This window comes from Oryza glaberrima, chromosome 6, assembly GCF_000147395.1.
Source record: "Oryza glaberrima chromosome 6, OglaRS2, whole genome shotgun sequence".
Classification (NCBI taxonomy): domain Eukaryota; kingdom Viridiplantae; phylum Streptophyta; class Magnoliopsida; order Poales; family Poaceae; genus Oryza; species Oryza glaberrima.
In genome coordinates this window covers 17,201,933-17,229,304 of record NC_068331.1, presented here as the reverse complement: position 1 = coordinate 17,229,304, position 27,372 = coordinate 17,201,933, and the positions used below count along the sequence as shown (strand labels likewise).

At 42.7% G+C, this 27,372-nt stretch overlaps 1 protein-coding gene across 2 annotated transcripts; it reads right to left on the bottom strand.

Moving 5' to 3' along the window:
* Positions 1-11,916: 11,916 nt before the first annotated feature.
* On the bottom strand, positions 11,917-20,520 carry LOC127775452 (amine oxidase [copper-containing] alpha 3, peroxisomal-like). Of its 2 annotated transcripts, none has more exons than XM_052301698.1 (5): positions 19,638-20,520; positions 13,417-13,804; positions 13,215-13,328; positions 12,406-12,965; positions 11,917-12,315 (listed from the first exon to the last, which is right to left on the bottom strand). In XM_052301698.1, the coding sequence occupies exons 1-5, from the start codon at positions 20,459-20,461 to the stop codon at positions 12,111-12,113; spliced, it is 2,091 nt and encodes a 696-aa protein (XP_052157658.1). In that variant the 5' UTR covers positions 20,462-20,520; the 3' UTR covers positions 11,917-12,110. The 2 variants fall into 2 exon arrangements, with proteins under 2 accessions (XP_052157658.1, XP_052157657.1); XM_052301697.1 differs by having other exon boundaries at positions 11,917-12,321; positions 19,638-20,519.
* Positions 20,521-27,372: the final 6,852 nt, after the last annotated feature.

Genomic DNA, 27,372 nt, shown 5'->3' with positions numbered 1-27,372 from the left:
TTATTTTTTTCACACTTGATCAAAGTTAAAAAAAACTTTTTACTTACAAAAAAATTAAACACCTTACAATGTTACAGGTAATTAATTAATTAATTTGTTTGTTTACATAGTTAACTGTACAGTAAAGCTAGCTTGAAAAGATAAATCACCTTCACTCTGAAGGTATAGAAATTACTACGTTTGGAGGAAAAAGAAATTAAAATCTAAGCTCTCAGATCGTGTTGGATCATGTACTCCATCCGTCCCAAAATATAAGTATTTTTGGACTCTGACACGGTCTCTGAGATGTTACTTTGACCAACAATATCTATAAAAATAAGATGTTTTAATAGAAAGAGTTGCATATTATGATAGTTTTGTTTAATGATAAATCTACTAATCAATTTTACATGATTGATCTTTTTTATTTTCTTGTTATTAATAGTAAAAGTTAAAAATGTTTGACTTGTTACTATACTAAAAATGCTTAAATTTTAGGATGGTGGGAGTAGATCGATAGTAATAGAAACAAAAATTATTCACACCATAGTCTGTAGTTTCTCTACCCCAAAATAAAACTGATTTTTTTGGTTAAAACTTGTGCCAAAATAAGTTTATTTCTACTTCATTACTTATTCTCTGTTCATAAATCAAGAAGTTTGATCACTACTGTATACTCCCTCCATTCCATATTTATCTACATATTTTATAGGTACACCAAGACCAAGAAAAGCTAATAATTCTCTCATACTATATTTACTCTAGTAATAAACTAGATGCATACACTATCCCCAATATTTCCTAGCCAATAGCAAATCAAGATATTGCATGTAGGTTATAAATACTTGTGTGCATGGATACATGCATCAATGTCCATTTACTCCAATGCATAAATAATGAATAGACTCAATAAATGAATACAAATATGTAGATCATTTAGGAATAACCTTAAAAGAAAACTATATGTATATCAATTTGGAATGGAGGGAGTATATCCCTTACCTACACATCCGTCAATCCTACTTTTATATTAATAAGCTTTTCCTCTTCTATAGGCGACCGAAATTTCATAATCCATCAGTCGATCTCCTGGTCATTAATTCTGCTCCAAGAGTTGTGCGCGCTATCAGGCATATGGCTTAAACTTTTTTGGATATGGGCCAAGCTTCCCCTGCTTCTTTTTCTAATCCCACGGGTTTATCCACCGAACCTCGTACAACCCACGGCACCTCCACCCAATACACCTTTGTGTCAGATTAGTGATTCCGACACAAACTCAGCTGTAGAGAGAGAAATCTCTATCAGGACACCATGTATTTCTGAGATCAGGTTCATATGCAGTCCCTAGCGTGACTGCAACTTAATAGTCACACTAGGGCTATTGAAACTACATCGAATGGTTGAGATTGTTTAAGCATAGTTCATGAAAAAAAATAACAGCTATCTGCTATAGCAGATGGTACTGTAGCACTTAATCTACTACCTTCGTTGGGAAAAAATGAATGAATGAGATCCCATGCAGTCATTAACCTGCAGTTCTAGCTAGTTGTGACTGCATTAATTAATCCCAATCTGTATTTTTGTCACCTCTTGCTAGTGTTATGACCGTGGTAATTTCAGGAATGAAATGATGCGGGGAGTAGACAAATGAGGTATATTAATTTCTGCCCGCTGCAAGATTGAAGTTATGTTCTAAAATAACGCCCTCTTTGTTCAGGTTAGGGCTTACTGCTTTAGACTTTTAAGTCAGTTTATTGGCTTATATAATTTATAAGCTGGTGGATTTAATGCCCTTAGTTGAATGGAGTAGTCATATAACTATCTCACTTAAGTCAAAAAAAACTTCTCTAACCTAGCTTTTGACTTAATAGTGTTAGAGTGGTTTATAGTTTAAAAAAAGCCAAACGGAAAAGCTGCTTGTTTGTTTAGACTTAGGCCTTGTTTGTTTCAGCTTAAAATTTAATCTACATTATTAAATCAGATTACTCTAATAGCTGGATTATAATAAGCCGACATAAAATAAGCTACGAGTTGTTTGTTTCTCTGGATTATTAGAGGCATCTAAGGGTAGTGGGTCTTTAGCCACTCAATAATCTGAAAAAAGCTCCTCTAGAGGAGATTATTGGATTATAGTAATCTGGCTTATAGATTATAATAATCTAGCGTAATAATCTACTTGTTTGTTTCAACTTACTCCTAATAATCCAGATTATAATAATGCTAAGCTGAATCAAACAGGGTATTAGACTTTTCGAGTTATAAAGTTGGCTTATAAGCCTAAATAATTAAAGAGGGCCTAAATCTAGTCTACTCTACAATGTAGTCTGCAACTAGTCCATAAGCAACACAATATTTCATTCAACCACCTAACAACATTATGTAAGAAAATAGCAAATGCCACCCATAAGCATATGGACTACCATATACAATAAAATATGTTATTTGTCTCTACTTTCTCTTTTCTCCTAATACTAGTTGCTATCTATATGCATTGTGAAGGTTATAATAGTTATAGTTTATATATGTAGATCCTATCTATATGGATTATTTTTGCTATATACATTGTTGTTGCCCTAATAACGTAGCAATATTAGGAGTGATTTCTCACTTCTCACTATAGCCAGGTGGCCTATATACAGCTAGGTCGTACAGTTACAGGTGTCTTGTCAGCAAGTCGGGAGAAAACGTTATCTGAATTTCAGAGTGTTCAGTCTTCAGATAAGTTTAGGGATTGAGTGAAAACTAAAATTGGCAGCGTGTACAACGTTTCGCCGGTTTCCCTTTACTTGAATTGGACAGCTGTGAAGCAAAGGAGGATGACGCAAAGAAGATCGGATGGTCTGGGCGAGTGGGAGCTGCCAAGGGACCACCGTAGACGTCTCATATGTTGTCTTTTTAGCTCAATCGCTGTAATTTTTTAAGCTTCACTTAATCCCTCTGCCTTTTGAGGCATGTGTTTATTGTGTGCTGCGATGGTAATTATGTGATGCGGGTGGCGAAGAGTCCAACACATACGCTATACCTCTCCCCGTTCCACAATCGCTACTCGAACCGGTGGCCTCGCACGGGCGGGGAAATCAGCCTAGCTCGACCGCCTGCTGCGGGGTGGGAGACGGACAGGGACCTGCCATACAACTGGAAGAGTTGCATAGGCTGTCGTTGGAGATCAGCCATTGGAGTTTTGGAGGTGATTTCGTCGAGGTCTCTTCGCCTGTACGCGCTTGTCAATGAGCTCCACGAACTTTGTTACCTCTTGGCTCGTTGCCTCGTTGCATGTCAACACCTGAACGAGTCTAAGCACTCTCTATATATCAGTGAATCATCTATGTTTGGTTTCTGATCTCCACTGGGGACACAAGACTGCAAGACGATGAGAAAATGGAAGACGACCACCGCCTACCTGGTGCTCGAGATAATGCCTCGCCGCAGGATGATTGGGAGTTGAGTAAGATTTTCTCGCTTATTTTGTCTGCGTTGAGATGGATCTTTCATGTAATTCGATTTCTGTTCACTAAGGAGGGTGGCTCAAAACCTTATTTGATAATTAACACATCGGTCAATATTAATGAATGAACAACTAACATAGATTATGTTTTCTAATGCTGAAAAGCATACGTTAATTTCCTGTTTGCAGTCCCCCTGTTCACTGCTCTGCTAAATTACAAGATGAAATCGAATGGAGTAATGGCGTAGAGAAATTTCTTGATCTGTTACGGTTTTATCGCTTGAAGTATAATTTGAGCTGTGCTTGCTTCGAAGATGTTAAACAATGAAATTTAACTCTTGTGATTTCAATTTTAGCTTGATTTTGATTTAAAATGTATATCAATGACTATTTACATATTTATCAGCGTTTCTTTGTTTGGAAATGTTGCAGAGATATAAAAAGGGTACTTATATTGAATGCTTAACTAATGGCCACTTGTACACACCATTTAAAATGTATCTTGTGATTTTACATCTTTCTGATATGCAGATTGCTGAATTTTTATTTTTGATTTTACAACTATAGTGCTTAGTATATATTGATAGGCAGGTTGCTGAATTGCTGACATATCGTTCAATAGATTCATAATGTCTTATTGAACAATGAGCAAATAATTTCAAAAAATGCTATATTATGTTTCCATTTCTAGCAGAGTTTTCTATGTACAATATTCCCTTGTTTGATACTCAATCTGCGGACTGTATCATTCTGGATTTATGGTTACTCATATTATAATTTATCTGCAGAGATGTTTGACCATACATACTATTGCATTTGCACCGATGTTTTTCTTTTGCAACACTTGTATTGCCTTCATACTGAGTTTTTTTTTATCCATGATAAGTTTTTTCCTTTATTTTTCTTCCCCTTAATAAAATGAAATGCAATTCTCTTGCGTTTTCGAGAAAAAAAAAAGTTTTAACAACAAATGAACTCAACTGTAAGTTTAGCAAAACTGATTTAATTCTTACTGGGGAGAGTATGTATTGGTATATTTTTTGGAACTACAGATCAACATCTCTTATAAGGTGCAAAGACCATCCTTGCTGATGTATATAAAAAATGCATTTTAATTTGCTTATGCAGAGTATTGTCGTCGATCACCTTTGTTAGCAAGGAAACCATGAAGATCAGAGACTGACACCTCCATGAGATTGTTGTCGATGATCTCTTTAATACGGCTGTTGAATCAATAGTTGGTAACGGATAGTCCATCTTGTTTTGGTCGGATAGACGATTGCAAAACAGAACCATATGGTGGACTTGGTTCCTAATCAGATAAACATGGCCCATAAAAAGATTAGCAAGCATCTTGTAGGAACCAGGCATTGCTTGGATGGGTAGCGTTGCCGTCGTGCATGCAGCCCACCCGGGTTGGATCCTAAGTGATCGCAAACCTGCGTGTCCCACCAGTGGCTGTGTACATCCGGTTTATATGTAGAAGCCAGGTATATCCCTTATTTTTTTTAAAAAAAATCATGTGTTCTAGAGACCATTTCTCAAACAGGGTATATCCCTTTTTTTTAAAAAAAATCATGTGTTCTATAGACCATTTCTCAAATACTATCCATTTTCTCCTTGTGTCCTATTTAAAATCATGGGTTCCAGAAATGGTCTGAAATCACCTATGCAAATCTTCACCAATTTTAACAATTACATGTTTTGACAACTGGTAAATTCGCTATAGCTCTGATCCATCAACATTTGTGTAATCTAGTCAATTGCTGATGCAGTTAACAAGGTACCATCTCACTTGGTGCTGACTTTTTCTTAGATATCGTAAGGTGGCCTTAATTTCTTGGATCTCTTAAGGTGGCCCTTTCTGAAGTCAACCAAATATCCTGGCTCTGTAATTTGTGGATGTTAGGGTTTAGGGGGGCTGCCGGCGGCTTCTCCCCTCATGTGGAATTGGTTATGGATGGAGTTCTACTCTGATATGTCAACCACATCAAACACTACTTGCAAAGCTATCTTACCAAACACTACTGATATGGCATGTCAACCACATCAAACACTACTTCCTCCTTTCTTATATTGTCACCTTTGCCAAAAACAACTTGCAAAGCTATCTTGCCAAGTGCGTGTACTTGCTGTCTACCAAAGCCTTGCATGGGTATTCCTGCACTAGTCAACCTGTCTTCTGGTATTTGCATCTTCTTGAAAAACATCATTAAAAAGCACATCCGCCGAGCTTCCTCCATCAATCAACACTCTTTGCACTTCACATTGGGCAATTTCTACCGAAACTACCAAAGGATCTTGTGAGGAAACAAGATTCCCTCAGCAACTTCTATACCAAAGGAAATTACTGCTTTTGAGTAAGTTGGTGGATTTGATTGGCTACTTGTTCTTACATGATTTATTTGTTTGGCATATGCTTTTCTTTGTCTTTTTGATTCAATACCCAATGAGGATCATCCTGTTATGGCACTGATCACCCTTTTTGGTACTTCCTCAATTGCTTCTATCTTTAGAACTTGCGGTGCTTCTATAACATTTTGAGCTCGCTCTCGAGCCCCTTCATAATTGTTCTCATACTGATCGATGTGTTTTTCCAACAAATGAGTCATGTGTTGGCATTCTTCTGTTGGATGGCCTCCTAGCCCATGAATTTGACAAAATTTGCTAGAACATTCCTCCGTGGGATGACCACCTGGGCCATGCGTTTGACAGAATTTGCTTTGATCTTTCTGACTTTCTCGTCCTCTACCTCTTCCATTATTCCACCATCTTCCTCTTCCTTGGACAGAATTCCATCATTATCCTCGACCTCTACCAGATTGCCCCAATAGCTTTTTCTCCTTTTGAGTTATCCCAGTTGTTTTTACCTTTTCCTTCTTGCCGGAAAAATCCTTCACCATTATGTGATCCATCACCAATGAAGTTAATTTGCTTCTTCTGTTCTTGCTTGTAGTCATGTTTGAACTTTTTCCATGGTTTGTTTGTGTTTTCCACTTTTTGTTCTTCCCCTTGGGAAACTTGCTTGTTCTTTGACTGTTTTTTGCCTAACAAAGCTGCTTCTTCTTGCACTCTCAACTCATCTTCTTCGCCTCTTGCAAAGCTTTCCATTCTCTCAAACAGATCTTTCGTTGTCTTTGGCCTATTTCTTGCAAGGTCAAAACGGAGGGGACCAGGCAACAAAGCTCTTTTTGCCTCTGCTGTAAGCATCTCGTCATCCACTTGTCTGATTTGACATCAAACTCTAGAAAAATTGACAATGAAACTTCTTAAAGACTCGCCTGGAAATTGCTTCATGGCGTACAAATCATCTGCCTCTTTTGGTTCTTCATAAGTTTCGATGAACCCTGCTCGAAAAGTGTCCCTCATATGCTCCCACGAGTAGATTGTTATGGGTGGAATTGTAGTATACCATGACAATGCCACTACTTCCAACATGGTCAGAAGCATTTTAGCTTTCTTTTGTATCATCTCCCCCTGCTGCTTTAACTGCTGGTTCATACACCCTCAAATACTCATTGGGGTCTGTATCTCCTTTGTATTTTGTGATGTTTGATAACTTGAAATTTGCTGGCCAAGGTGCCATTTGCAAATTCTTAGAGGGTTCTTAGAGTCTATTGCTCTGGTAGGTTGAAAGTAAGGTTGCGTGGATTGGAATTGGAAAGCTTGGTTTGGTATTTGACCCGTGTTGTATGTGATTGGCTATTTGTGGGATGTATCCTTGTTCAAGTACTATTTCTGGTTCTTGTACACGAAAAGGGGAAAAACCTTGGGAATGTTGGTTATGGTTTTGAGTTGCTTGAGTATTTGGCACTTGCATATGTGCAAAGGTGGGTTGGGATTCCTGAACTTGGGGTATTTTATTTTTGAGGAATTTGTATTTGTGTTATGTCATTTTGTGGAAAATGTGTTTGTGGGATGTCACTTTGTGGGATTTGTATTTGCGGGATATGGATTTGATTGTTCTGTGCATGGGATTGGGGGATCTGGATCTAGTTGGAGAGGATTTGGTGGCTTTGGTTTGGGGGAATTCAGGTTTGATGGGATTGTGTTTGAGGGTATTGTATTTGGGTGGGAACTTGGGTTTGAACGGAAATATGTGGTTGAATGGGAATGTGTGTTTTAGTGGGAAGTTGGTTTTGGAGAGAAAGTTGTATTTGAATAGGAATTTGGTTTTGAAAAGGAGTTTGGATTTGAGCTATAAATTGAGAATTGAGCTTGAACTTGATTCTATGTTATGTTAGGATTTTGAGTTTGAGCTGTATTTTGGTTTTGGCTAGGAGTTTGGCTTTGAGGTGGGTTTTGAACTTGGGTGGTTTTGATGCTTTCTCCTTCTTTGTTTTCCTTCTAGGCATCTTCCTTGGGGAGTTCTAATGGGCGATCGATTGCCCTGCCGATCTGGTAGCGATCGGTAGCCCCCCCCCCTCCTCCCCCTCCCTCCCTCCACCTGGTTTCCTTTTTTGGCACCGCATTACTTTCCTATTTTAGTAAATTTATACACCTCAAGTTTACACATCTAAAGTTTAGAGACCAAAAATTTATAAGTCAAAAGTTTATATATCCGATTCAAATTTGAATTTGAATTCAAATATTTTTTATATATAGTATTTCTATGCATCTAAAGTTTATACAGCTAAAGTTTATAGACTTAAAGTTTATAAGTCAAAAGTTTATATATCCGATTCAAATTTGAATTTGAATTCAAATATCCGATTCAAATTTGAATTTGAATTCAAATTTTTTCATATATAGTATTTCTATACATCTAAAGTTTATAGACCTAAAGTTTATATACCCGATTCAAATTTGAAGTCGGGTATATAAACTTTTGATTTATAAACTTTGGGTCTATAAACTTTAGGTGTATAAAATTTAGATGTATATAAATACTATAAAAAATATTTGAATTCAAATTTAAGTTTGAATCGGATATATAAACTTTTGATTTATAAACTTTGGGTCTATAAACTTTAGGTGTATAAATTTACTAAAATAGGAAAGTAATGCGGTGCCAAAAAAGGAAACGTGGAGGGAGGGAGGGGGGGAGGGATGGTGATCGCTACCCCATCGCGGTAGCGATCGATCGCACATTAGTGTTTCCGATCTTCCTTTGCCTGATCTGATTGCTTTTCACCAGCCCCTAGTGCTGCACCTTGATCACTTGATCCTCCTGCTCCTACTGCCTGGTTGTGTAGAGCTTGCAATCTTTGCAACTCTTTTTGTAACTCCTCATATTGTCCCTTACTTACTATGACAGCCCCTTGTGCTTGGACCAATTCAGCAAGTTCTACTTCAGTTAGGGGTGTTTTCCCTGTTTCTTCTACTGCTATGTTAGCAATCTTTTCTTCCTGGTTTGTTCTATTGGCCACCGTTGATGTGGATGTCTTAGACATCTCTGCCCACCGTTTGTCAAGTGCTTTCGTAGCTTTTACCAAATCACTTTCCTCTACTACGTTTTCCCACTCTCTCTCAAGTGCGTCTGTTGCGCTTGCAAAAGCTCCCGTATAGCGTACTGGCACAGTTTTTTGTCGTTGCGAGCATCGCATTTGCTGTTTGAACCCAATCCAACGGAGACTTTACGTGTCCACGGACGGCGCCACTGTCGTGACCTTGAGTCACGGACAAAATTGGGGATAGACTGGGAAAAGGGTATTTCTCTGTCTATCCTTGAGAATGAGTTCAAACAACAAACACACCTTTTGAGGGTTACTTTTGTTATAAAAATGTCTTGTCCTGCTACAGGGATTTGACCGGCTTTTTATAGCCCACGGTCTTACATGTTAGATTACATTTCTGCCCCGTACAGGTTTATAGTGTAATTACTATAATGCCCTTGCCACATCATCAGTGCTAGGGGCATTAAGGTACATTTTCAAGGTTAATAAGGTCTTTCGGCTCCAGCTGGCAGGAGTGATTGAGAAGTGGTCCCCACAGAATCTTCCATATGACTCTCCCCATGTCCAAATGGATTTTCCCTTTCAAGACACCTAGTCGGATGCCTCCTGTGCTCTTTGGGACTTGTTTATTCTTCTCCACCTTCAACTCCCGAAGTGAACCTGCCTCACTTAGTTCATGAGCAAAATAAGTTACAAATGACAAACCAACTTGGTCATGTTCTCTTTACTCGAAAATAACTTTCCAGCTCGAGAAGAACTTTCCGGCTCGAGAGGAACTTTCCAGCTCGAGAGAAACTTTCCGGCTCAAGAAGAACATTCCATACTTGAGTGTTACGATTGAATAGGAGGGATGGCGATGACCCCCTGTTACAACATTGTGCTTTTCTTGCAACGAATTCATATTCTTGACAGAATATTCAACGACCGTTTGTCGCATAGGTGTGAATTTCAAGCAAAACAATATCGTTTTGTTTCAAGCATAGCATTACCTTTACGTGTGTTGTACATGCGTGATTACCGGTAAGTCATATAACAAAACTTTCAATAACATTTGTTGCAATATTTAATTACATTTTCCTCTATGTGTTCCATGGTTGAATAAATTACATTACTATAGCCAAGGAATTACATATGACATGTCATTATTTCTTACTTGAGCTCCCGTACGGTGCTCTATGCTGGAAGTAGAAACACTACTACAGAACACCATAAAGCTGCCGGTTGCATACCTGGCATACGTGCTAGTTTCGCAGTTGGCACTAATTATCCAGCACCAATGACGTCATTGGTGATAGTTGAAGAACCAACACCTTTGTGCTCTCCCCGATTAAAAAAAAAGAGAGAAGCCGACTCCAAGCATCGGCTCGGCTCGATGAGTTGATCGTTTCGAGCAACACCTAATCCCATCCATCGCAAATCACAAACTAACAAACAATTCTCCCCATCCATCACAGATCAATAACAATAATATGCATCCCATCATTCATATATAACAGATCAACAACAACAATTATCACAGATCACAGATCAACAACAACACAAGATCAAGAACTACATAAGCAAGATGAAGGCACTCTCCCCGGTCTCGCCATCATTGCCAATCCGTGTTGCCGTCGGAGGAGCAATGTGGAGGTCGCTGCTAGCAGTCAGGTCCTCTCCGCGCCGAGGTCGCTGCCGGGGTACGTCTCTCTCTGCACCGAGGTCACCGCCGCTAGATCTGGTGGCACGACTGGCAGCGGTGACGGATGTGGCGCGGGTGGTGACGGGGCAGTGGCGTGGAGAGAGGAGAGGACGATGTGGTGGGAGGAGAGGGCGAGTGTGTGTGTGTGTGAGAGAGAGAGAGAGAGAGATAGCGCGAGAGAGATGACTTTGGTGGGGTTAAGCGGTGGCTTGCTCTGGTTATTTTTTTAGGTACCAGTTTTCTAAGAACTGTACCTATAATATATTATAAGAACCAGTTTATATTTAGAACCGGGACCTATAGCTTTTCAAAGGTGCTGGTTTCTTTTTTTTCCTCACATGGTGGAGGGAAACGGTCAATATGTGTCGGTTTTAAATAAACCAGTAGATATGAGCCAGTACCTTTTTAGTAGTGAAAGTCATCCAAACTGTTGACTTTATTTGATCGATGGGTTCGGATCTATTTATACTACCATCCCAAAAAGAGATAGAAAAATGTGGAGGGGTACTATTGTTAAAAAAGGTGCAGATGTGTGTAATCTTCATTTAGTAGGGACTAAACCTTCTTTCTCCGTTTTTTTGGCTTATTTCGATGGAATATGAGCATTGCTAGTGCAATGGATGACCACAAATCGATCTAGCTGAAAAAAGAAATAAATGACAAAGTTACCCCCAATCAATTGATGACGATTAGGATCCTGATGTTCCGTTAGGTACTGATAAGTCGATTATGGAGACTCGACATTAATGATCCGAAGGCTTCAATCAGGACAACTGAACCCCTTGCTATCACTACACCAACCACTGTTGGTTATCACCTGAGCTGAAACACGGTTGATTTTGCCGATAAGGCAATCTCCTGCAAGCGAATCGAGTACACGCAAGAGGGCAGAAGATACAATCTGAATATATTGCCAATTAGGATGAAACTCACAAGTTAGGGTTCCACAAACTGAACTAGCGGAGAAACAACGATGGCAGAATAATCTAAGCAAAAACCTATCCTATTTCAATAAAGGCTACTCATTACATAGGTTCTAAGGTCAACCTAAGACCCTTGGACACATCCCTAATAGACTCCAGCATGATATACGGCCCAACATACTTAAAGACGGTAATGTAGAACCCGAACGGATTCTAGACGCTCTCTTGTTTCGATGATTCCTGTTGACTTAGAAGTAATTTCGATGTGAGTCTGGGCAATGATCTGAGTGCAAGCTGCTCATGGATGACAAGATGGGCTTGAACTTAAAATGAATGGACCTCCGTCTCCTAGTCCCGTGCTTAGCGTATCTAAAATAATGATGTACTCATCATCATTGTATTAGTGCATTACTAATTTACCTTATTGACGAACGGATCAGATCATTTCTGCTAGTAGTATACTACTAGCAGAAGAGTACCGAAGCATCACTCTACCTACCTACTATTATCATTTAGTAATGTTACAGTAAGGGCCTTGCCAGCAAATATGATCTTCTTACTGATCAAATCAAATAAAAATTATTGGACAAAAGGCGAACAATGTCTCCCCAATGGTCCGCTATATCGAATCATAGACGCACAAGATGTCTTAAATATAAATAAGATGCACGGCAGCATCAATCACATTAAGCAGATCCTCCAATGCTGCACGAGCAGTTTGGGGAGTTTTCGGGTGGCTTTGTTCTGATAAGCGGGTTCCTCTCGAAGAAGTTGGATGGACGGACCTCTAATGCACCGCTGATAGTTGGCATCACTGGGAAGTCCTCCTGGTACGGAACATGGTGCAGACCAACCGTATACCACAGTACAATGTCTTCATCCTTTATACTTCTGTTCCTGCCCCAGCATAGCCATGCCGTGGCCGTTCATGCGATGAGCTATATATATGGCATAGACAAAAGTCAAGTCATGGAGACATACCTCTTGCTCCAGGCGGCCAAGTTGTCATCTCCCGTGCTTTGCTCGGCGTATAATCCGGATGTCCACTTCTCCGACTTGTTATACGGCGTAACCCAGACCTGCTTCTTGGTGTAGCTTGCACGGCGCTCCGGGTAGTCATCGTCGGCCAACAATGACGTTGCTGTCGCACCAGTTGGAATGAGCCGGTAACCTACCTCATTGCCAATCTTCGTCTTCTTGCTCGGGTTGACGAAGAGGAGGTCAGCAGGAGCGCTATTAATGTTCACCTGGCCTTCCGCCTCAGTCTCGGCAACCTCATATAGTACTGTCCAGTAGCTCCTCCTCGGTGTGGGAGCACCGCCGGTTGCACGAACTCCAGTGTTGCGCTTAGGAACGATATTGTTTTTGATGAAAGAGTTCCGGGTGCCATCAATGTCGAGGTCGAGGTGGTAGGTAACAAAGTGGTCATGGTAGACACCGATGGTGTTCTCGGTGATCAGCGTGCCATGTGTGTCTTCCCTGATTTGGTCAACGTGCGTGTAGTTTATGGCCTTCATATCTAGGATGCCGCTAAGAGACACCTGCAATATATGCGGCGATTGAGTGACAGACAAGGCAGACGATAAAAGGTTGTCAATCCATCTATTCCAAAATATAAGATGTTCAATTTTGTTTTAAGTCAAACTTCTCCATTTAATCATATTTATAGAAAAATACAGCAATATCTAAACATCACACTGATATATTTATAAACTAAGTCAAAAATTCAAAAAATCTGATTAGAACAAACTATAACTTCTTATATTTGGGAACAGAGTTAGTACGCATACCACAATCTTAATGGAGCCAACGGTCTTAAACTCCGAGTCCAATGTGTAGTCATAGTTCCCAACCGTCACCACCATCCTCACCACCAAGGTCACGTCCGGCCGGACCTCCGAGAACTGCAGCGAAAACCATGCACATCAAACAGTAGTTCCATCTTCCAGCAAAGGAGACATCAGAGAGACAGAGACTATGTTGGGTCATCACCAATCCGCCCAGCCCAATGCCATTGGTGTGGCGCCATGCGACATCACCAGCGTATCGCTCGAACAGACAGATCACGTCCTCGGCTTTCACGGGCTTGCCGTCGGAGCCGGCGTAGTAGCCATCCATGTAGACAGCGTTGGCTGGGCAGTCGGCACCACGCTGAAGCTGCGACGCCAAGGCTCCGAGGCCGTACTCGCCGGCGTCCGTGAACGTGTGGAAGTACCACTCCTCCTCCGGATCCATGTACGGTACGAAGATCTCCGAAACGAAGCCGCGGTAGAGCACCCGCCGCTTCAGCCCACCGGCATCGGTGTCGTTCACCGAGGCCAGCGAGATGACCGTGCCAGCGCGCATGTCAAAACCCACATGGAACTCCCAGTTGGCCCATCTGTAATGCTCATTATTGTGCATCAAAATTGTAACATGTGGCACCTAATTAAATTTCTTCTGGCGGTTTGCATATCTCGGTGAATGTTAATTCAAAACGAAATTACGGAGATTTTGAATTGAAAAATGTTAGAATTTGTATAAAATAAGCTGAATTAAGAAATGAATATTTTGCCCGACATAATATCCTATCGGGGGACGGATAAACTCAAAATTTTAAAAATTACAATCTGAAATATTGAACCCAAATCGATTTGTGTGAACAAAATGTAAACGCAACCACGCCACCGAGTCTCCATCGGCGAGCTTGGGCCTTAGAAGAAAATTGCTGGGTGAAAGCTGTGCTGGTGGTGGTGGTGAATGAGGTGGCCGGAAATCGTCAGGTGACAGTCGTTTTGTTCAGGCAATTGTATAATATGCCCTCTTTTGATATTGGTCTTCTTCCTGGCTAGTTAAGGACATCTTATATATATTTACTATTCGATACGACACGGTGTCGACTATATACTATATTAATGCAGTAGTAGTTAATTATCTCGGGTTATGATATGACATATGACCAGCAATGTCAAAGGCACAGAAAAAAAAAAGGTACTTGCATGAAAACATGGATGACAACAAGCATATATTTTGATTTGGAATCACAAGAAAACACTCCTCCATATTTCAGTCACAGGTTTTTCTTTTATTAGAAAAAGTCCAAATACCCCCCGTACACTTTGATTGAAGAGCAATTTTATGGTCTTTGAGAAGATACTATGAGGTACCTTTTTTTCTATTGTAAATTTGGTACCTCTTACTACCTAGATAAATTTTACACTAATTTTTTGGTACCTCATGGTACCTCCTTAAAAACCATAGAATTGCTATTGATTGAAAGTGAATTCGGTGCCCTGAACTTTAAAACGACACATCCAACTACTCAAACTTTACGATAACATTCATATAATCTCCAAAGTTGGTTTTACAAAGTGTTTTTTTTATCTAATCTGTATATACGTTGGATGAGTTTAACTACATGACATATGTATTATATTAGAGATATATATTAAAATTTTCCTTTTACCCCATGTTTGCTCTCATTAAAAATGGATACCAACGTAATACTAGTATGACATATTTATGGAGCATAAATTGTAAATGTGTCATATTCCTTATTTAAAACTTTTAGAGTCCAAATATGCAAAACCACCATACTTGTGGTGTACTTTAAACGGTATTACAAAGTCTAGGGTTAAATTAACAGAGACAAGTCGGCAACAAATTGCATGCTACGAACAGCACTGTCATCAACCTACTTTCAGCATCGATCACACATCAAAGGTCCTGTAGGATTTGGTGTCACAGTGCCTATACTCTTTCAGAAAGAAAGTCTACATTTGAAAAAATACTACTACCTAATATCCGATTATCCGATTGGACGCTTTCAGTCGAACGAATCTGAATAGGCTATTAGCATCCATGTCAACACTTCTTTTGAGCATCGATCACACATCAAAGGTCCTCTAGGATTTGGTGGCACAGTGCCAATACTCTTTTGGAATGGAAGTCTACGTTTGAGAAAATACTAGTATACATATCCGCGTCATCACATTCTGTATAGATTTTTTTTAATCAAGTAAACACGCCAATTAACGATATTTTCACTCCGAGTCTTCTTCCCTTGCTGCTCATGCCAAAATGACTCATCTGCACTGCCGGCTCCATGAGCCCTGCTACCTTTGCCGCCGATCTGGTCATTGCCGTTGGTCTAGCCTTGAAGTCTCTAGTACAGAAACCTCTGTAAGTGACAGTTGGGAACTGGCTTTAGGTGCCGGTTTCCTAGCCAACACCTTTGCCTCAATTTTATTGGTGCCGGTTCTACAACCGGCACCTATACTATTAAAATAAAAAAAAAGAAGACGATGGCACCTACACTGCTGCCGGCCACCTCACCGTGCCAGCCTCCACCTCGCGAGCCTCCTCCACCACCACCGCCGCCGCTGCCACCGGATCTGGAGGTCGAGAAGAGGGAGGGCGGCGGAGAGGAGGTGGAAGGGCCCCCGCGAGAGAGAGGGGCCGGCGAGCCTCCTCCATCACCACCAACACCGCCGCCACCGCCACCTCGCCGCTCGTGCGCTAGCCTCCACCTCGCGAGCCTCCTCCACCATCACCGCCGCCGCCTCCACCAAATTTAGAGGAGGAGAAGGGGAAGGGTGGCGGAGAGGAGGGGGGAGGGCCCCCGGGAGAGAGAGGGGACCGATGCCTTCTCCACCACCGCCGCCGCCACCTCGCCGCGCGTGCGCCGATCTCCGCATCGGCCACCACCACACGGGCTGGCTGCTGGAGTAGGAGAGAAGGGGGAAGGGCACTCGGGCGAGGAGAGGGCCGCCATGCCCTCCGTGGGCCACGGCCGCTCCACCAGAGGCGAGAGAGAGGAGGAGCGAGGGACAGAGCGAGAGAGAGAGAGACGTGGCGAGAGAGAGAGAGATGTGGCAAGAGAAAGGAGGGGATGTGGATAAGTACTGGATGCCGGCGTGGCGGCGGTAAAAAATTGAGACCCGGTTTTTCTAATAGGTGTTGGTTTTTTAAAACAACCATCTCCTATAGTTGTCGGTTCTATTAAAAAACCAGAACCTACATTATAGGTGTTGGTTTTTTCTCTAGAACCAATACCTATAATACAAGTGTTGGTTCTATTAAAAACCCGGCACCTATAGTATTGACACCTATATTGCTTAAAGGTGCCGGTTCTATATTTTTTTCATAAGATAATCCAATAAATGGCATTGACAAGCGTCTAAATCCAAAAAATGCCACCGACAAGTGTGAGTTTCAAGAAATACCATCGTACAAACGATTTTGTCCCAAAAATGCCATCGTCGTTAGGGTTCCGTCCATCCCGCGCCATTAAGTGCTATATGATGAACAGTGTATGTAACGGCGTGGGGTGGATGGAATCGTAACGGCGATGGCATTATTGGGACAAAATCGTTTGTACGATGATATTTCTTGGAACTCACGCTTGTCGATGGCATTTCTTGTTTATCTCTTTTTTCATTGTGCGGAGGTGGGAAAATGGCCATAGGTGCCAGTTTTAAATGAATCGGCACCTATAAGGCCAGTCCTTATGAAGGTTTTAATAGATTTTTGTAGTAGTGAGTGAAATCATGCTCACCACCATGGCCTAACCTCCCCGAGCTTCACATACACTCCACAATCTTCTACACAACCACTAACGAGGAATTTAGAGTCTTCCATAACTAGCTAATGCACATTGTTGTGCAATGTCCTATAGCTAGGGGTGGTAATGGGCCCAACATTTTGGCCTAGAAAATGTGATGGTTGGGTCCAAAAAAGGGTTGGGCTGAAATTTAGTAGTTTTTTGTGCTAAAAATATTTAAGGGTTGAGATGGGTTGTGAAAGAACCCACGGGCCTTGACCCATTACCACCCCTACCTATAGCCAAGCCAAAGATTCCACATTCTTTCTAGCCCAAATTGTCGGTTTGGTCACACTATGTCTTATCTGGATGCATGTCACTTTGTATACTATCGTTGTAAGAATTGATCAGGGTCAGCCTGCACCAACTTCCGATAAGCTCCCACAATTTAGCTGCAAGCTGAAGCCAACAAATCATCACGCTATACTCAGCCGCCAAATGACCCTAGCGCCATATTTGGCTATCATCGATAAACCCTGGCCCTCCACCCAGAATGTGACTCCACTGATTGAATCGTCGATTGCCTCTAGTCTCAATCAACCCCTAACGTCACGCTTGACTGTCTCCTTGCTGAAAATAGCTCATCGAGAGATCTAGGCTACCGCCCAAAGTATCCAACTCCACCGATTAGATCGCTCATTGCTGCACCTAAAGCCACCATCGACCCAAGCACCATGTTTGATTGCCTCCTCATCAACTAGAGCTCATCGAGCAATTTGAACTACCTCCCAGGTGTATTCGTCACCACCAATCAATTTATGTTGATTGCCATCGTGCTCCACCATGTGCCAATATCCCTCTATCGACATCTTGTGCGGGCCACGCGTTGTGGGGCAGTTCTGTCGCACATATATCATGGATCTCGCTCTTGGATATGTCTTGATATTAAAGTGGTATCGGTATCACATCGATTATGATCTGCATAAGAGATCTATAAAAGATCCAAACATTCTAACGACACCACGACATAATATTTGTTAATGAGGTTTGACCAAAGCCTTCATTTTCAGGATATTGATTATGGGCCCTCCTCCATGATCTAATATAATTATAGCTTATCTGGGTATCCACGACCCCCAACTGGCCACTCATATCTAGAGCAAGTTGGCGCGGCTGCGCTGGCAGTGCCCTGCCCATGTGGCTGTGCACCTACGCCCTGATATCATGGCTATTGCTTATGGTCTCGTAGGGCCAACTAAATATGTAGCTTTTTTTCCAATTAATTAATATAGAAAGTTTTATAGTCACCTTTTTCTATTAAAAGTACTAGAGATATTATGGATTGTTTTTATGAATTCTAAGTAATTTTTCAATACTTATTAAATTTAAATAAAATGTTGTAATAGACTTTAGCAACAGAGATTTATTAATTTCAAATTTAAAAACCTAAACCTTTCAACTCAAATTTTAAACTTTAAATTCAGTTTTTGGACTTTTAACTCCAAATCGAAACTTTCAACTCAAATTTTAAGCATTCAATTCAAAATTTGATCTTCCAACTTAAAATTTTGAATCTTTCAACTCAATGTTTAACACTTTTAAATTTGAAACAATAAAACATTTTCTAAGTGTCCAAAATTTGAAAATTTTGACTTCAATTTTGAAACTTTTCAATTCGGATATTTTTAACTTTCAACTTGAAATTTAAAACTTTGAACTCATGTTTTAGGACTTTAAACTCGATTAGTTATTTATCATTTGATTATGGAGAAGTTAATTATAGACCTAAGTTAGGTCTTTTATATGGTTATAATCGGTGATGCCTCGCTAAGAGAGCGTATGACAAGAATCCTACTCTACTTCCATTCTAACACATATTACAATTCTATGTTCTAATGTATTACTGATATCGTCCTCAGTGGCGGAGGCAGCGTGGGGGCAGGAGGGTCTTTAGACCCCCCCTACCCCCTAATAAATCATTAGAGCCCCTATTAAGACCGCCCTAAAATTTAAATCCATATATCTATTGCAAGGGGACTAAAATAGACTTTGTTTGAGATGGTTAGAAGGCCCAAAAGGCTGAGGAGCCCCACTATAATTTTGTCCTGGCTCCTCCACTGATCGTCCTTATTTGGCACAAACACATCCTTTTTCAGAATCACACGTGCATGCATGGACAAAAGAATCCTCCAGGTTTTGGTGGCACAGTACCCATACTGTTTTGGATTGAATGTCTACACTTGAAAAATATGCTATTCAAATAATCACATTTGTACCATGATGGAATTATTTATAATTAAGGAAATGCGCCAACGTTTTCATCTTCTATTTTCAGTGCAAAATATGTATCCGGAAATCTGAGAATGGCAAGATTGTGATCAGTTGATGTGAAAGAACTCGTAATCCCTGGTATATATATGATATATACCCTCCGTTTCATATTACAAGTTATTCTGACTTTTTTTTAGTCAAATTAATTAATGTTTATAGAAAAATATAGTAATATTTTCAACATAAAATAAACATATTATTAAAATATATTAATACTACATTTAATAAAACTAATTTGGTATTTTAGAGTTTTGCTAATTTTTTCAATAAATTCTATCAAACTTAAAAGAAGTTCTGTTGAGTAGAAAAATAAAATCAAAACGATTACAATATGAAACGGATGAGGGATACGGTTGCTTACTTGACAAGATGGCCGTGGACGTGGAACCCCCTGCCGTCCGGCTGCACCACCACGCCGGGCGGCGCCGCCGGTCCCGTGAACGGCGGCCCGACCTTGTCCGCCCGGTAGTCCGTCCCTTCCGCCTTGGGCACCATGAACACCGCCCTGTCCCTGTACCCGATGATGGCCATCCGGTCGAGGTCCACCACCATCACCACGCCTTCCACCGGCCGCGCGTAGATGTTCGCCGTGGCGTTGTAGTCCACCACCACGCACTTCATCTTCGCCACCCTGGCGCCGCCGTACGCCGGCTGCTCGGCGCCGAACCACCCCCTCGAGAGCACCCCGCAGCCGACCTCGCCGACGTCCAGCCCGCGCCGCCGGACGGACTCCACGAACGGTGGGTACGTGTACGGCAGCGCCATGGCCGCGATCTGGTCCTCGTCCGTGAACATCGGGAAGCCGGGCCCGCGGTGGACGGCGTGCGAGAGCACGGACGCGTTGTCGGCGGCGATGTCGACGGTGAACTCGTGCGACTGGCCGCCGGCCCGCGCGATGACGAACGCGCGGCGCGGCAGGGTCATTTGGGAGGAGGTGGCGGCGGCGTCGGCGGCGCCATAGGCGTAGGAGAGGACGTCCGGCTTGTCAGGCTCGTCGAGGCCGACGTAGTGGAAGAAAAGCGGGCGGGCCGGCACGAGCGGGGAGGCGAGCACGGCGGCGCGGATGGCGGTGATCTCCGTGGCGGTGAGCGGGTCGAGCGGGTGGTGGGAGTACTGGGAGCTCGCCGCCATGGCGATGGCGGCGGAGACGAAGACGATGGCGACGGCGACGACAGGATGCCCCATTGCCAGAAGCGATCAGGAAGCGTGTGGGGTCGAATGATCGTTTTTGCTTATGTACTTATATAGATGACCAGTTCTGCTGCTGACGAATTATACTGAAATCAGCAATGATCCAACAAGAGTTGATCTTTTTCCTGTTTAATCTTTAAAATATCTTGAAAATTACACAACGTTTCTGCCATTGTAGTACTAGTAAGCAAGGTCATTATTTCAGTATGTCAGGATAATAGGTGGTGTTGTTATTTTCCTGATAGCATGGTAGGATCAGGATCCTATAGTAGTAGTACATAACTTTATATTATTTTTATCCTAAAATGTAGCAATCTGGAGAGGGTTTAACATAATCTTTCCATTATTCATATTTGTTGTACTGGGGTATGTATAATCCTTTGTTGGTATATTTAAGACGTGCGGAGAAAGCATAACATTTCTAATATGTTGTATAATTGGAAGACTACAATATTAGTTTTGATAAATTTAATTAACATTTTTTAACTTGTGTGAACTTAATCACATTATTTTCAAACCACCTTGTTTAAATTAATAATTTTGTATGATCGTAGGGATCAGGATACTTCGTATAATCCTGTAGGATCGTATGGAATTAAATGTGTATCGTGATACTCACAAACTTAACCACCTTAACTAGTAAGTAATCTACTTAGATGTTTTGCTTAGCAGTACAAGTATTATCAGTTTGACTATTAATATATTTTGAAAAAGTCAAACTTAGCTCATTTATACCTAGATATTCCAATCTTATCTTCACAATATTATATATACTCCACATAATTTTCTACGGAGGGATTACTGTACATAACTTTCAACTCAATTATATGATGTATAGCTTATGCCTGTGGGGTATGCATGATCCTTTCGTGAGTGGAACACAGCAGCAGAAGCACTATAGCATACGAAGAGCAATGCTATAGCGACATACCACCAAAAACGTTGAACACACCATCGATTATTGATATCTTGTTCCGTGGCCACAAACCTAACCTGAGCTTCATTCCTGTTGAAACTCAAACCGATAGCGAGAAAGATTGAACGAGAGATTAATGGAAATCTTATTCATCGATGGCTTGCATACACATAGAAAATCTAAAGGAAAAACCTTTTACAAAGAAAAAGAGTGTAATATAATGAAAATATGTTCTTATTCGGAAAGTGATACTCCACCTAAAGTTAGCAAATTTCTAAGTCGTTCATGCCAATTCCTTCGACACAATTAAAAAATATGGAGTATGGCAGATATTTAATTTGTGAATAAATCGATGGGATTATCACATGACTTAGTTTGTAAGAAGCTTATGGGGATAAGTCAATTTAGGAGCAATAAGCCCGAATTTTTTTTATATAACCATTATTTATAGAGAAATTAAATAGGTAGTAAATAAAAACGGATATTTAGGAAACTAGAAAGGGCGTTATGGACGTTAGCATCCTCAGGATCCTAAACTGGACGCACTTGCCCACAGCGACCACTTCTCACCGATGTTGGGCCAGCCAAAGCCCAAAATCAACCTACAACGTAGCCCACCTGAAAATATAACAACCATCTAGGGCACAGATCACCCTAGGCGTCGTTGCCCACACTGCGCGCAAAGCTGAAGGCTCCATTTGGATCGTCGCCAGCGGCTGGCAACCCTAGTGCATGCTTGAGGGTCAACAAGAGTCCAAATCAGAAATCTGGATTGCACATGCCATTGATGTCTCGCAGGTACACACCTAACGTGCTACTTCTAACCCTCTGAAAAGAAAATTTGGGAAAAAGAACCCATTATATGGGAAATACTTCAAGAAGTAATGAGGGGAAATCCTGTACTGTTGAATAGAGCATCTATCTTGAATTGATTAGGCATACCGGCTTTCCAACCCACTTTAGTAGAGGGTCGTACTATTTGTTTACACCCAATAGTGTGTAAAGGTTTCAATTCGGACTTTGATGGGGGATCAAATGGTTGTTTATCTACTTTTATCCTTGGAAGCTTAGGTGGAAGCTCGTTTACTTATGTTTTCTTATACAAATCTCCTATCTCCCGCTATTAGAGATCCTATTTGTGTACCAACCCAAGACATGCTTATTGGACTTTATGTATTAATGATTGTAACCCGTCGAGGTATTTGTGGAAATAGATATAATAGTTGCGGAGACTATCCAAACCAAAAAGTAAATTACAATAATAAATCTCTCAACGTTTGTTATCTAAGAACTCCCTCTAGCTCTTGATATGCAGGTAATGTTTTTTGGTTGCTCCGATTACTATGCACTCCACTTTACTAGATTATTTGATTCTTTTATATGATTGCTTCGTCCTTGATCATAGCTTTAAATAGATGATGCAGATATAAATTATTTACATTGGAATAGTTTGACCTATTGGATTATTGTTTACATAATAATCAATAATACTGATCAATAAAAAATTAATTAAAATCTAGATCAAACAAATTTACTCATTGGGCAGGGAGACCTCGATCGGTACATTAAGTACTAGATCTTCATACTCATTGAATTGCTTATGTGATTTCCTATTTGCAGGCATAGCAGATGAAAACATGATTATTGTTCTTGCATATGTGGACGGAAGAATCCAATATGGAGCTATATATGGGCGCAGCCGTAGAATGTAGTATTCCTGCAAAAGCAACAATTCCAGCATGTGGCACTACCACATTCAAAGATATTAGAAACGAGATGTATATTTCAGGGACTTGGCTATAATGAGGAGCAGTACTCAATAAGTATACAAGCTGATCGGTTTGATTTTGGAGCTCATGGACCACATTATTTCCAGCTAATTCCAATTTATGAAGAAAGAGGATGGCATATGATATTTGAAAAGACAAGAACACGTATAAGTTGGCAGACCGTGGAGCTATATGTGAACTGCACACCGACCCAAGTAGGATTGAGCCAAGTTAACAGCACATTCCATGTTAGAGAATCAAGCAGGCTACTGAATGATTTTGGTGTTTGTTTGGAGCAAAGTGCAATACATACATCAGCTCATGTTGCCCCTCATGTTATTTTCTTTTTGAACGACTCGCACGAGACGGTGCGAAGTTCTATTAATAGAGCATGAAAAAGTTACAAGATTACAACCCTGGAGAGTCGTAACCAAGAAAACAGAAAAAATATACCACCAATCACACACCGACAGCGCCAACACACAAGCTCGGGAGAAGGCTAGCACCGGAACGACCGTCGCTAAGCATGACTGACTGCCGCTAGACCAACAATCCACCACCACTCAACCTCTGCCGCCATGTAGGATCACTGCACCGGCGCCCCCCCGCCGGCCAGCCTTCGTGCGCCAAAGACCGCCCACATCCACTGCCAAAGGTCGCCTCCTCCACCGCCGGCCACGCCTCTCTCGCCAAGCGGGCCTCCTCCACCGGACACGCCTCTCGCGCCAATCTGGCCTCCCTCCATCGGCTGCGCCTCTCGCGCCAAGCCGGCCTCCATCTCCGCCGCTCGCGCCTCTCGCGCCGAGCCGGCCTCCGTTGCCATCGGCTGCGCCTCTCTACGCTAAGCCGGCCTCCGACCCCTCCTCCAAACACTGCTGCGCATGCCGGATGCGGCCGTCTGCCACGCTCCCGGCTAGCCGTCCGAGATTGCCATGCCTCCCCATACCGTGGTGACGGTCACCACCACCACAGCCACTGCTGCCCTTCCATCCCCGCCGCCATCTCACCATCCTCTCGACCTTTCTCGCCGTCGTCGAGCTCTGATGGCACACGGCGCAGACCACCCACCGTGGTAGCCCGTGCCACCATCGCCACGACAACCAGACTCCTCCGGTATTGCTTCCGCCACCGGCGCGGCCAGGTTCGCCTCACCGACGCCATCCCCTCACCACCTGCGCCGCCACCATAGCAGCTGCTGCTGCCTTTCCATCCCCGCCGCCATCTCGTCATCCTCCCGCACCTTGTCGCCGTCGTCGAGCTCCGACGACATACGGCGCAGACGGCCCGCCGTGGTAGCCCGCATCGCCATCGCTGCGAACTCGTCGCCACCACTGTCGCGACCGCCAGACCTCCGGGCGCTGGATCCGCCGCCGGCGCGGCCAGGTTCACCTCACCGACACCATCCCCTTGCCGCCCTCGCCGCCCTCGCCATCCTCGCCACCAGACGCCGCCGTTAGCCGCCGTCCCGCCAGATCCAGGCGCGGATCTAGTGGTTTCCTCCGCCGCCGCCAACGCTTCGACGCCGCTGCCACCACCACTAGACACCGTCGCCGCACCGCTCAGCCCCGCCGCCGGCTGCTCCACCGCTAGATCCGGCCGGTGGCACGGATCTGGCCGGTTCCGCCACCCCCGAGCAGGTCCCTCTCCCATGCCCGAGCGCGAGGATGAAGCCCCGCCGCCGCCGTCCTTGTGTCTGGGCAGCGGCGAGGCCAAGGAGGAGGGAAGGGGAGACGAGCGCCGGTGAGGTCGTCGCCTCCCGGTCACCCGTGGGGGAGGGACACGAGAGGAAACGTTTTTAAATCTTATCCTCATGTTATTTTCCCATCTTCTGCTCGGACATATAATCAAAATCCGTGTGCTCAGTCCACCTAACCAGGTTGATGGTGAACCCGGAACGTACGCAAGGACATTTTTTATGTGAGGAAAATATTGCCAATGATACTTATGTTGGAATTGGACGAGATGATGATAATGAGCATGAATCTGATAGTGGGATTGAGCTCATTGATCATAGTTCAGATGACAAGCGCCCATAACGCGCACTACTACAAAAGTGATTTTTCTGTACGAGACCCCTTAATTTTTACAAACGGACCATAACTAGTGGCGTCTGCAAAAATCGATGGTCATTTTTACATGTGGCCCCTTAAGTGGCCCGTATGAAAAAATTGATTTTCCCATACAGGTCTCTTAAGAGGGCCGCATGCAAAAATAAGCTCATTTTTGCATGCGGCTCACTTAAGCGTCTGCATGGAAAAATCGATTTTTTCATACGGGCCACTTAAGGAGGCGTATGCAAAAATAAAATTTGAAAAATTTAAAACCAATGTATCTCACTCATATGAACTCCAAATTAGATGATTCTTTTTTTCTAAATGTTTCTAAAATCATGCTCTATCATGTTATTGTGTTCTTACGGCTATTATTTGGCCATTTTTCTTGTGACTTTGTTTTATCAATTAAAATTTTGAATTTGAAAACTTCAAATAATATTTTGAAGTAGTAATTGATTTCAGCTGAAAAAGTCATCAACAACAAAGTTGTATAACTCATCAAGATATATAACTTCTATTTTAGTCATTTCTTCATCCGATAAAGTTTTTTATAAGATTGTTCATAAAATGTACATCTCTCTTATAGTTTTATAAACTATATAAGAGATATGCACATTTTGTGAACAATCTTACAAATCACTTTGTCGAATGAAGAAATGACCAAAATAAAAGTTATAGATCTTATACAACTTTGTTATTGATGACTTTTTCAGTTGAAATCGTTTAGTATTTGAAAATATTGTTTGAAGTTGTCATATTTTAAAATTCAAATTCAAACTGTTCAAACAAAGTCAAATATAAAAATGACAAAAACAAAAGTTGTAGATCTTGATGAGTTATACAACTTTGTTATTGATGACTTTTCCATTTAAAATCATTTACTACCCGAAAAATTATTTGAATTTCTTATATTTTAAAATTCAAATTTTGTATAGTCCAATCAAACTCGGATGGAGAAATGACCAAAATAAAATTGGTAGATCTCAATGAGTTCTACAACTTTGTTTTTGACAACTTTTTGACATGAGTTTATTTAATGTCATAAAAATCAATTTAAAGTTTAAAAAACACATGATTTTTGCATGCGGACGCTTAAGTGGTCCGCATGTAAAAATAAATGCTCCATTTTTACATGCGGGCCTACTATTTCCCTCTCAACCGTTCAAAAAATTTTCAACTCACACAAATTTTCAACCGGCCTTATCTACTACTTCTCTCTCTCTCTCAGTTCTCATCTCTTCATCTCTCTCTCTCTCAAATCCTCTCCTCTCCACGCACGGAGGCCAGTGGCGCGGGGCTCGAGAGGCGGCGGTGGCGGCAGGCTCGAGAGGCGGCACGCGGGGGGCGGCGGTGGCGGCCCTCCCCCGAGCGGATCCAAGGTCGGCCGCCCTCCTCCCACGCGGATCCGGCGCCGGCGCCCACCCCCACGGCGGCGACGAGCTCGGGGGCGGCGGATCCGGCTCAGGTGCGGCGACAACGACAGCGGCGGGTGGCGGCGGTGAGCTCGGGCGCGGCGGATCCGGCTCAGGAGCGGCGAGGACGAGCTCGGTGACGACAACGGCGGCGGGTGGCGGTGGCGAGCTCGGGCGCGGCGGATCTGGCTCGGGTGCAGCGACGACGACCTCGGCGACGACGACGGCGGTGGGTGGCGGCGGTGAGCTCGGGCGCGGTGGATCTCGCTTGGGTGCAGCGAGGACGACCTCGGCGACGACGGCGGCGGCGGGCGGCGGTGACCTCGGGTGTGGTGACGACGACCTCCCCGCGGCGACGACGATGGCGGCGGGTGGTGGCGAGCGGCGGCGGCGGTGAGCTCGGGTGCCTGGGGCTAGGGTTTTTTTTTGTGATTTTTATTTTTTTTCACGATTTTTTGTTTTTGCATGCGACCGGCTTAAGCGGCCGCATGCGAAAGTCTGATTTCCGCATGCGGTTGCGCCGGCCGCATGCGATGATCGTGATCTTTGCAGACCTTCTGGCACATGCAGTCCGGCCAACCGCATGCGAAAATGCGATCCGTCCGTTTGCAAAAACGGTTTTTGTAGTAGTGACGTATTGTTCTTTCTGTCAACGCATTTCCGTTCATGCGTGGATCTGGACAAAATCCCATCAAAGTCTTCAATGATATATCTGTATTAAGGGAAACAACTGCAGACGAGAATTTCTCTGGAC